The sequence below is a fragment of the Salvelinus fontinalis genome, unplaced genomic scaffold, assembly GCF_029448725.1.
Source record: "Salvelinus fontinalis isolate EN_2023a unplaced genomic scaffold, ASM2944872v1 scaffold_0319, whole genome shotgun sequence".
Lineage (NCBI taxonomy): Eukaryota > Metazoa > Chordata > Actinopteri > Salmoniformes > Salmonidae > Salvelinus > Salvelinus fontinalis.
The window spans coordinates 100,637-113,109 of NW_026600528.1; the positions used below are offsets into that span (position 1 = coordinate 100,637).

Sequence of the window (12,473 nt, forward strand, 5' to 3'; positions counted from 1 at the left end):
TTACCATTACGGTTTGTTTACCAATACAGTTTGTTTATCATCACGGTTTGTTTACCATTACGGTTTGTTTACCAATACGGTTTGTTTACCAATACAGTTTGTTTATCATCACGGTTTGTTTACCAATACAGTTTGTTTATCATCACGGTTTGTTTACCATTACGGTTTGTTTACCAATACGGTTTGTTTACCATTACAGTTTATCATCACGGTTTGTTTACCATTACAGTTTGTCATCACGGTTTGTTTACCAATACGGTTTGTTTACCATTACAGTTTGTCATCACGGTTTGTTTACCATTACAGTTTGTCATCATGGTTTGTTTACCATTACAGTTTATCATCACGATTTGTTTACCATCACGGTTTGTCATCACGGTTTGTTTACTAATACGGTTTGTTTACCATTACAGTTTGTCATCACGGTTTGTTTACCATTACAGTTTGTCATCATGGTTTGTTTACCATTACAGTTTATCATCACGATTTGTTTACCATTACGGTTTATCATCACGGTTTGTTTACTAATACGGTTTGTTTACCATTACAGTTTATCATCACGGTTTGTTTACCATTACAGTTTGTCATCACGGTTTGTTTACCATTACAGTTTATCATCACGGTTTGTTTACCAATACGGTTTGTTTACCATTACAGTTTGTCTTCACGATTTGTTTACCATTACAGTTTGTCATCACGGTTTGTTTACCATTACAGTTTATCATCACGATTTGTTTACCATTACGGTTTATCATCACGGTTTGTTTACCATTACAGTTTGTCATCACGGTTTGGTTACCAATACGGTTTGTTTACCATTACAGTTTCTTCACCATTACAGTTTGTTTACCATTACAGTTTGTTTATCCATCACGGTTTGTTTACCATTACAGTTTGTTTATCCATCACGGTTTGTTTACCATTACAGTGTGTTTACCATTACGGTTTGTATACTGTTACGGTTTGTTTACCATTATGGTTTGTTTAAAATTACAGTTTGTTTACATTATGATTTGTTTACTATTAAGATTTGTTTACCATTACGGTTTGTATACTGTTACGGTTTGTTTACCATCATGGTTTGTCTAAAATTACAGTTTGTTTACATTATGATTTGTTTACTATTAAGATTTGTTTACCATTACGGTTTGTTTACCATTATGTTTGTTTACCATTATGTTTTGTTTACCATTACGGTTTGTTTACCATTATGTTTTGTTTACCATTACGGTTTGTATACTGTTACAGTTTGTTTATCATCACTGTTTGTTTACCAATACAGTTTGTTTATCATCACGGTTTGTTTACATTACGTTTGTTTACCAATACGGTTTGTTTACCATTACAGTTTATCATCACGGTTTGTTTACCATTACAGTTTATCATCACGGTTTGTTTACCAATACGGTTTGTTTACCATTACAGTTTGTCATCACGGTTTGTTTACCATTACAGTTTGTCATCATGGTTTGTTTACCATTACAGTTTATCATCACGGTTTCTTTACCAATACGGTTTGTTTACCATTACAGTTTGTCATCACGGTTTGTTTACCATTATAGTTTGTCATCATGATTTGTTTAGCATTACGGTTTATCATCACAGTTTGTTTACTAATACGGTTTGTTTACCATTACAGTTTATCGTCACGGTTTGTTTACCATTACAGTTTATTATCACGATTTGTTTACCATTACGGTTTATCATCACGGTTTGTTTACCATTACAGTTTATCATCACGATTTGTTTACCATTACGGTTTATCATCACGGTTTGTTTACCATTACAGTTTGTCATCAAGGTTTGTTTACCATTACAGTTTATCATCACGGTTTGTTTACCATTACGGTTTATCATCACGGTTTGTTTACCAATACGGTTTGTTTACCATTACAGTTTCTTCACCATTACAGTTTGTATATCATCACGGTTTGTTTACCATTACAGTGTGTTTACCATTACGGTTTGTATACTGTTACGGTTTGTTTACCATTATGGTTTGTTTAAAATTACAGTTTGTTTACATTATGATTTGTTTACTATTAAGATTTGTTTACCATTGCGGTTTGTATACTGTTACGGTTTGTTTACCATCATGGTTTGTCTAAAATTACAGTTTGTTTACATTATGATTTGTTTACTATTAAGATTTGTTTACCATTACGGTTTGTTTACCATTACGGTTTGTTTACCATTATGTTTTGTTTACCATTACAGTTTGTTTACCATTATGTTTTGTTTACCATTACGGTTTGTATACTGTTACAGTTTGTTTATCATCACTGTTTGTTTACCATTACAGTTTGTTTATCATCACTGTTTGTTTACCATTACAGTTTGTTTATCATCACTGTTTGTTTACCATTATGTTTTGTTTACCATTGCGGGGTGTTTACCATTATGTTTTGTTTACCATTACGGTTTGTTTACCATTATGTTTTGTTTACCAATACGGTTTGTTTACCAATACGGTTTGTTTACCATTATGTTTTGTTTACCATTACGGTTTGTTTACATTACAGTTTGTATACTGTTACGGTTTGTTTATCATCACGGTTTGTTTACCATTACAGTTTGTATATCATCATGGTTTGTTTACCATTACAGTTTGTATATCATCATGGTTTGTTTACCATTACAGTTTGTATATCATCATGGTTTGTTTACTATTACAGTTTGTATATCATCACGGTTTATTTACCATTACAGTTTGTATATCATCACGGTTTGTTTTCCATTTTGGTTTGTTTACCATTACGGTTTGTTTACCATTACGGTTTGTTTACCATTACGGTTTGTTTACCATTACGGTTTGTTTACCATTACGGTTTGTTTACCATTACGGTTTGTTCACCATTACAGTTTATTTACCATTACGGTTTGTTTACCATTACGGTTTGTTTACCATTATGGTTTGTTTACCATTCTGTTTTGTTTACCATTATGGTTTGTTTATAGCCTGGTTCCTCTCTTGGTTTCCTCCTAGGTTTCAGCCTTTCTTGGGAGTTTTTGGCCCTAAAGACGTCCCTATATTACCTATTAGTGTAACACAACCTTGAACACGTCCCTATATTACCTGTTAGTGTAACACGACCCTGAACACGTCCCTATATTACCTGTTAGTGTTATATTACCAACCCCTACTCTGACCATGACCTGATATGATCTATCTCTGTTGCAGTGGATTCAATGAGCCTGTCTCTGTTGTGGAATTCTAGCCTCTCTGTCTGTTTCTCCTATAGCTGACTCAACAGGAACCTACTCCCTGTACACCACCTATAAGGACTACGAACTGATGTTCCATGTGTCAACCCTGCTCCCCTACACCCCCAACAACAGACAACAGGTCAGTACCCCCCCCCTACACCCCCAACAACAGACAACAGGTCAGATACTGTGTGTCAGTAGGAGCAGACTGGTACCTCCCCTTTAACATACCAGATACTGTGTGTCAGTAGGATCAGACTGGTACCTCCCCTTTAACATACCAGATACTGTGTGTCAGTAGGATCAGACTGGTACCTCCCCTTTAACATACCAGATACTGTGTGTCAGTAGGGTCAGACTGGTACCTCCCCTTTAACATACCAGATACTGTGTGTCAGTAGGAGCTGACTGGTACCTCCCCTTTAACACACCAGATAGTGTGTGTCAGTAGGAGCAGACTGGTACCTCCCCTTTAACACACCAGATACTGTGTGTCAGTAGGGTCAGACTGGTACCTCCCCTTTAACATACCAGATACTGTGTGTCAGTAGGAGCAGACTGGTACCTCCCCTTTAACATACCAGATACTGTGTGTCAGTAGGAGCAGACTGGTACCTCCCCTTTAACACACCAGATACTGTGTGTCAGTAGGAGCAGACTGGTACCTCCCCTTTAACACACCAGATACTGTGTGTCAGCAGACTGGTCCTGAGTTGCTCTTCTCTTTTATTTCCCAGATTTTTCCTTTAGAGCAGATCTTTTGTTTCATCTTCTGACAATCCTCTCTTAGAACCTCGTTGCGTGTCGGTAATGACTACGAGTGTTAGATCGTGAGTGTTACCATGACAACTGTGCCCTAGACAGAAGTTTTTTGTTAATCAGTGTCCATTGGGTCCCAGACACCGTAGTGTGGTATTAGTCAGACATCGAGCCTGTGGAAGGTCCTTCAGATCTTTACGTGTCACAATTAACATGTCAAATAACACTATTTGATGTGTGAAATAACACATTTCTCTTCCATAATGTTGTGTGATGGCCAAGCCAAGTCCCACACTACTTTCAATAGCACTGTCAAAGCTGTTTGTAAACAAGCACACACACCTGTCCCTACTGATGTGTTTACAATCAGAGTTGGGGGTAACGTTAGAGTACTCAGGTTACTTTTTTTTGTGGTAACAAGAAACTTAAAGCATTCATTTTCAATTTAAGTAATCATTCAGTTACTTTTTCAAATATGCAAATCATTACTTTTGAATATGATTTTTTTGTACCCCAAAAAGGAAAATCCCTTCCCCTAAGTTCAAGCTTTGCCTGTTTCTTCAAGAGCGTTGTGGCGGGAAGCTAGATAGCTAGCAAGGTGACAGAGACATCAGCCTTTTCAGTGTGGAAGTTTTCACATTATTTAGAATTGGTAAAAGAAAAAGAGAAAAATATAATTATAAAATGCAAACTGAGCCTCGGGACTAAGCGCCTGTCAAGTTGAGAAGAACTCAACATCAATTATCAAGAAGCACCTTCAAGCCAAGCAGAGCTCTACAAGACAAGCAGAGCTCCACAAGCCAAGCACATCTCCACAAGCCAAGCAGAGCTCTACAAGACAAGCAGAGCTCCACAAGCCAAGCACATCTCCACAAGCCAAGCAGAGCTCCACAAGCCAAGCAGAGCTCCACAAGCCAAGCAGAGCTCCACAAGCCAAGCAGAGCTCCACAAGCCAAGCAGAGCTCCACAAGCCAAGCAGAGCTCCACAAGCCAAGCAGAGCTCCACAAGCCAAGCAGAGCTCCACAAGCCAAACACAGCTCCACAAGCCAAGCACATCTCTACAAGCCAAACAGAGCTCCACAAGCCAAACACAGCTCTACAAGCCAAGCAGAGCTCCACAAGCCAAGCAGAGCTCCACAAGCCAAGCACAGCTCTACAAGCCAAGCAGAGCTCTACAAGCCAAGCAGAGCTCTACAAGCCAAGCACAGCTCTACAAGCCAAGCACAGCTCTACAAGCCAAGCAGAGCTCCACAAGCTAAGCACAGCTCTACAAGCCAAGCACAGCTCTACAAGCCAAACACAGCTCTACAAGCCAAGCAGAGTTCTACAAGCCAAACAGAGCTCCACAAGCCAAACACAGCTCTACAAGCCAAACACAGCTCCACAAGCCAAGCACAGCTCTACAAGCCAAACAGAGCTCCACAAGCCAAGCAGAGCTCCACAAGCCAAGCACAGCTCTACAAGCCAAGCACAGCTCTACAAGCCAAGCACAGCTCTACAATAACGGCAAACAACTTTTGATGGATTGGAAAACGTCTCAGTCACAGCTGACTTGTGGACAGAAAAGGTTTTATCGTAAGGACAGCCCACTGGATCCATCCCTCTACTTTGCTGTGATTGCATGCAGAAGAGTCAGGGAAAAACACACGTATGATATGATTGGCTGATTCTTAGGATGAAGAACAAGAGACGAGGGAAGATGTTACCTTTACAGATTTAGATGCAGTGGTTACCGGCGGTGACGACATGGATTCTGAGGAAAACGACAACCCACAGATTGTTCTCACGCCACATCACAGGGGCGCCCTTCCCACAGATTGTTCTCCCGCCACATCACAGGTGCGGGTTCCACACCCTCAATCTTAAACTGAACAAAAATGTCAATGCTACAAGCAACAATTTCAAAGATTTTACTGAGTTACAGTTCAAATGTGGGAATCAGTCAATTGAAATAAATTGGGCCCTAATCTATGGATTTCACATGACTTGGCAGACATAGGCCCTCCCACTGGGGAAGAACAAAAGGGCTTTACCTCCAAAGCCCCCCCCCCCCCCAGACGATCCCATAGGTGAAGAAGCTGGATGTGGAGGTCCTTGGCTGGTGTGGTTAAATGTGGTCTGCAGTTGTGAGACCGGTTGGACGTACTGCCAAATTCTCTAAAACGACGTTGGAGGAGGCTTATGGTAGAGAAATTAACATTCAGTTCTCTGGCATCAGCTCTGGTGGACATTCCTGCAGTCAGCATGCCAATTTCACGCTCCCTCAAAACATGACACATCTGTGGCATTATGTTGTGTGACAAAACTGCACAATTTAGTGTCCCCACTAAACTGTCCCCAGCACAAGGTGCACCTGTGTAATGATCATGCTATTTAGTCAGCTTCTTGATATGCCACACCTGTAAGGTGGATGGATTATCTTGACAAAGGAGAAATGTTCACTAACAGGGATGTAAACAAATTTGTAAATGTTATTTGTCACATGCGCCGAATACAACAGGTTTCACCTTACAGTGAAATGCTCACTTACAAGCCCTTAACCAACAATGCAGTTTGAAGAAAATACCAAAAAAAAGTAAGAGATAAAAATAACATAATTAATATTTGTACACAACATTTTAGAGCAATAAGCTTTTTGTGCGTATGGAACATTTCTGGGATATTTTTTTCAGCTAATGAAACATTAGACCAACACTTTACATATTCCTTTATATTTCCTGGAGAACTACCATCCTATAGGTTTACACTCCAACCCTGTTCATGGAGAACTACAATCCTATAGGTTTACACTCCGACCCTGTTCATGGAGAACTACAATCCTATAGGTTTACACTCCAACCCTGTTCATGGAGAACTACAATCCTATAGGTTTACACTCCAACCCTGTTCATGGAGAACTACAATCCTATAGGTTTACACTCCAACCCTGTTCATGGAGAACTACAATCCTATAGGTTTACACTCCAACCCTGTTCATGGAGAACTACAATCCTATAGGTTTACACTCCAACCCTGTTCATGGAGAACTACAATCCTATAGGTTTACACTCCAACCCTGTTCATGGAGAACTACAATCCTATAGGTTTACACTCCAACCCTGTTCATGGAGAACTACAATCCTATAGGTTTACACTCCAACCCTGTTCATGGAGAACTACAATCCTATAGGTTTACACTCCAACCCTGTTCATGGAGAACTACAATCCTATAGGTTTACACTCCAACCCTGTTCATGGAGAACTACAATCCTATAGGTTTACACTCCAACCCTGTTCATGGAGAACTACAATCCTATAGGTTTACACTCCAACCCTGTTCATGGAGAACTACAATCCTATAGGTTTACACTCCAACCCTGTTCATGGAGAACTACAATCCTATAGGTTTACACTCCAACCCTGTTCATGGAGAACTACAATCCTATAGGTTTACACTCCAACCCTGTTCATGGAGAACTACAATCCTATAGGTTTACACTCCAACCCTGTTCCTGGAGAGCTACCATCCTATAGGTTTACACTCGAAACCTAATCTAGTGTACCCAATCTTCTTTCCCCCCTCCTCTCTTCTTCCCCCTCCTCCCCTTCTTTCCCCCCTCCTCTCTTCTTCCCCCTCCTCCCCTTCTTTCCCCCCTCCTCTCTTCTTCCCCCTCCTCCCCTTCTTTCCCCCCTCCTCTCTTCTTCCCCCTCCTCCCCTTCTTTCCCCCCTCCTCTCTTCTTCCCCCTCCTCCCCTTCTTTCCCCCCTCCTCTCTTCTTCCCCCTCCTCCCCTTCTTTCCCCCCTCCTCTCTTCTTCCCCCTCCTCCCCTTCTTTCCCCCCTCCTCTCTTCTTCCCCCTCCTCCCCTTCTTTCCCCCCTCCTCTCTTCTTCCCCCTCCTCCCCTTCTTTCCCCCCTCCTCTCTTCTTCCCCCTCCTCCCCTTCTTTCCCCCCTCCTCTCTTCTTCCCCCTCCTCCCCTTCTTTCCCCCCTCCTCTCATCTTTCCCCTCATCTTTGTCTCTTTTTCCCCTCCTCATCTTTTTTTCCTCCACCCTCCCTAATTCACCTCTTAATCTTTTTTGTTTACCTTGCCTGTTGCCCCTCAGCACCTCTCCATGGCAACTATCAGCACCTCTCCATGGCAACCACTCTATCAGATTAACTGCCAGTTCCCTGTGTGATTAATAAATCCCCATGATGCTGGAGATGTAGAATATTGCATTCTGGGATCCTTTCTCCAACTTGTGTCATCTTCTTTTAGGTGTCACTATCTGGGCAACCGGCAAAGTCCTAAACCCTGTCCATGTCTACCATTTCCCCTCTTAATAAATCCCAACTTTAAAATAATTGTTTTGTTTACATGAATAACACCCCTCCTCTCTCTCCCCCTCCTCTCTCTCTGTCTCTCTCTCTCTCTCTCTCTCTCTCTCTCTCTCTCTCCCCCTCCTCTCTCTCCCCCTCCTCTCTCTCTGTCTCTCTCTCTCTCTCTCTCTCTCTCTCTCTCTCTCTCTCTCTCTCCCCCTCCTCCCTCCCTCCCTCTCTCTCTCTCTCTGTCTCTCTCCCTCTCTCTCTCTCTCTCTCTCTCTCTCTCTCTCTCTCTCTCTCTCTCTCTCTCTATCTCTCCCCCTCCCCTCTCTCTCTCTCTCTCCCCCTCCCCTCTCTCTCTCTCTCTCTCTCTCCCCCTCCCCTCTCTCTCTCTCTCTCTCTCTCTCTCTCTCTCCCCCTCCACCTCTCTCTCTCTCTCTCCCCCTCCACCTCTCTCTCTCTCTCTCTCCCCCTCCCCTCTCTCTCTCTCTCTCTCTCTCCCACCCTCTCTCTCTCTCTCTCTCTCTCTCTCGCTTTCTCCCCACAGCTCCTGAGGAAGAGGCACATAGGGAACGACATTGTGACCATTGTGTTTCAGGAACCGGGGACTCTGCCCTTCACCCCTAAAAACATCCGCTCTCACTTCCAACACGTCTTTGTCATCGTCAAGGTCCACAACCCCTGTACTGAGAACGTCTGCTACAGGTACACACACACACACACACACACACACACACACACACACACACACACACACACACAGACACACACACACACACACACACACACACACACACACACACACACACACACACACACACACACACACACACACACACACACACACACACACACACACACACACACACACACACACACACACCAGGATGGGTAACAGCAGATTAAACAGGGGAGGTGGAGGAGGGAGGAAGTAGAAGCCGGGTGGAGGAGCAGAGGGATGGAAGCACATCTAACATACTGTAGGTGACATCGATTTAACATGTCAATTACAGCAACGCCACACTTCAGGCCGAGGAAAATATCTTAGGTAACTAAGTAACACATCGATGATGGCATCATCTAAGCTATTCTTAGTAGAAACACCCTCCAGACTGTTCAGACCACTGATGGCTCATCCAACTCTCTCTGACGATTAGAAGGAACTGAATCTGAGGTTGGGTCTGCTTCCCAAACAGCACACTGTTCCCTACATAGTGCCCTACTTTTGACCCAAAGACCACAGGGCTCTGGAAAATGTAGTGCACTACTCTATGTAGAGAAAACGGTGTCATTAGGGACTGTCCGACAATAGTATTCACTCTGTCTGCTAATGCTTCTCTGAGGTTGTTTTGAGTGTTTTGAAATGTCACGACTCTACAGTAATGTCTGGAAATCACTAGGAGCCATCATGACTCTACAGTAATGTCTGGAAATCACTAGGAGCCATCATGACTCTACAGTAATGTCTGGAAATCACTAGGAGCCATCATGACTCTACAGTAATGTCTGGAAATCACTAGGAGCCATCATGACTCTACAGTAATGTCTGGAAATCACTAGGAGCCATCATGACTCTACAGTAATGTCTGGAAATCACTAGGAGCCATCATGACTCTACAGTAATGTCTGGAAATCACTAGGAGCCATCATGACTCTACAGTAATGTCTGGAAATCACTAGCAGCCATCATGGCACCACAGTCATGTCTGGAACTCAATAGGAGCCATCACGACTCCACAGTAATGTCTGGAACTCAATAGGAGCCATCATGACTCCACAGTAATGTCTGGAAATCACTAGGAGCCGTCACGACTCCACAGTAATGTCTGGAAATCACTAGGAGCCATCATGGCACCACAGTCATGTCTGGAACTCAATAGGAGCCGTCACGACTCCACAGTAATGTCTGGAAATCACTAGGAGCCATCTCGACTCCACAGTAATGTCTGGAAATGACTAGGAGCCATCTCGACTCCACAGTAATGTCTGGAAATCACTAGGAGCCATCATGACTCTACAGTAATGTCTGGAAATGACTAGGAGCCATCATGACTCCACAGCAATGTCTGGAAATCACTAGGAGCCATCTCGACTCCACAGTAATGTTTAGAAATCACTAGGATAGGATGTTTTAATTGTCATGACTCCACAGTAATGTCTGGAAATCACTGGAAGCCATCACAACTCCACAGTAATGTCTGGAAATCACTAGTATAGTTAGAATTAACTCTGTCCTCTCTTTCTTCTCTCTCACTCCCCCTACAGCGTTGCTGTCTCTCGTTCTAAAGATGTCCCTCTGTTCGGCCCTCCAATCCCCAAGGCAGTGACCTTCCCCAAGTCCGCTGTGTTCCGAGACTTCCTATTGGCCAAGGTCATCAATGGGGAGAACGCCGCCCACAAATCTGAGAAGTTCCGTGCCATGGCAACCAGAACGCGCCAGGAGTACCTCCGCGACCTGGCCGAGAACTTCGTGTCCACGGCGACCATGGACTCGGCTGTGAAGTTCAGTTTCATCACACTGGGTGCCAAGAAGAAGGAGAAGACCAAACCTCGTAAAGACGCTCACCTGTTCTCTGTCGGCGCCATCACCTGGTCCGTCACCGCACGGGACTTTGGCCAATCAGCAGACGTGGACTGTCTCTTGGGCGTGTCCAACGAGTTCATCATTTTAATAGAGGAGCAGTCTAAGAACGTAGTCTTCAACTGCTCCTGTCGTGATGTCATCGGATGGACGTCTGGGATTATGAGCATCAAGGTCTTCTACGAGAGAGGAGAGTGTGTGATGTTGTCTGCTCAGGATGGCTGTGAAGAAGATATACGAGAAATGGTGCAGAGACTAGAGGTAATTCATCTGGGTTAGGGTCAGGGGTTAGGGTCAGAGGTCAGGTTAGGATTATTGTTCACTTCTCTCTTCTGTCTCCGTGTTTCAGTATGAATGGAGTATCTCACATTTGACCAAAGGTGATTTGGAGAAAGTATTCAGTGATATATGGATTTAATTAGATAAACAAAGACTAATATATTTTCACTGTCAAGGGTCTGGTCTATTTCCAATTGGCAAGCCTTAACATATCAGAAGAAAAGGTCTGGCTGTTCTGCTGGATGTAGTCTCAGCACTTGGCCTCTTGATAAATGGGTTGAAGATGACTATAAAAAGACGGATTAGGTAGTACCTTCTTACTGTAGGGAACCAGTACCTGTTGTCAACAGTGTGTCCTCCCGGTGCAGCCGTTTGAACACCTCCTGTTAGAGCCTTACCTTGTGCTAGGCTTCCTTTCTCCTCATTTCCTCTTTCTCTCCTTCTTTCTATCCTTACTTATTCGTTTTTTCCTCTAGGCCCTTTAGTGTTTTGAGTGTGATCCCTGTGCTTGTATCTATGTCAACCAAATGACTAACGTACACCTTTACACCAGTCTATTGAGCCTTGTGTGTTTCATGCCAACCCAACATCCCAGATTCAGACCAAGCTGTTTCATGCCAACCCAACATCCCAGATGTAGGCCTTACATGTACAGCTCGCCTTGGCCTCTCTTCTCCTGTGCCATCCTTGGCCTCTCTTCTCCTGTGCCAGCCTTAGCCTCTCTTCTCCTGTGCCATCCTTGGCCTCTCCTCTCCTGTGCCAGCCTTGGCCTCTCTTCTCCTGTGCCAGCCTTGGCCTCTCTTCTCCTGTGCCAGCCTTGGCCTCTCTTCTCCTGTGCCAGCCTTGGCCTCTCCTCTCCTGTGCCAGCCTGGCCTCTCCTCTCCTGTGCCAGCCTTGGCCTCTCTTCTCCTGTGCCAGCCTTGGCCTCTCTTCTCCTGTGCCATCCTTGGCCTCTCTTCTCCTGTGCCATCCTTGGCCTCTCTTCTCCTGTGCCAGCCTGGCCCAGCTGGCCTACCTCCCCTATGGGTCAGTCAGTGACATTAGTAGGTCTGCTGGGTCACAAAACGTTCAATACATGTCACTTTTTGGACCTGAATGCCAAGACATTTAAGAGATAAAGGGAGTCAAAGTTGACCCGTTCTGCATCCAGAATGTTCTGCATACCCCACCATACCATGACACCTCCATGTATTCATCACTGCATACCCCACCATACCATGACACCTCCATGTATTCATCATTGGAAAAGAGACATGTTTGGTTTTAACAGCTTACAAACAGTGTTGTCAAACTATTTCACAATTTCTAGAAAATATTTTTTTCATATAATAATGTTGACATTCTTTAAAATTTAACATCAATTAT

General features: G+C 43.5%; 1 protein-coding gene across 1 annotated transcript in view; it reads left to right on the forward strand.

The window, feature by feature from the left end:
- LOC129845585 (signal-induced proliferation-associated 1-like protein 2) overlaps nt 1–12,473 on the forward strand; it is a gene marked incomplete at its 3' end in the record, with an annotated part of 171,606 nt that overhangs the window by 73,048 nt on the left and 86,085 nt on the right. Inside the window, 3 exon segments of the mRNA XM_055913434.1 lie at nt 3,243–3,346; nt 8,796–8,953; nt 10,514–11,090. Of these exon segments, the coding sequence (XP_055769409.1) occupies nt 3,243–3,346; nt 8,796–8,953; nt 10,514–11,090 (839 nt within the window).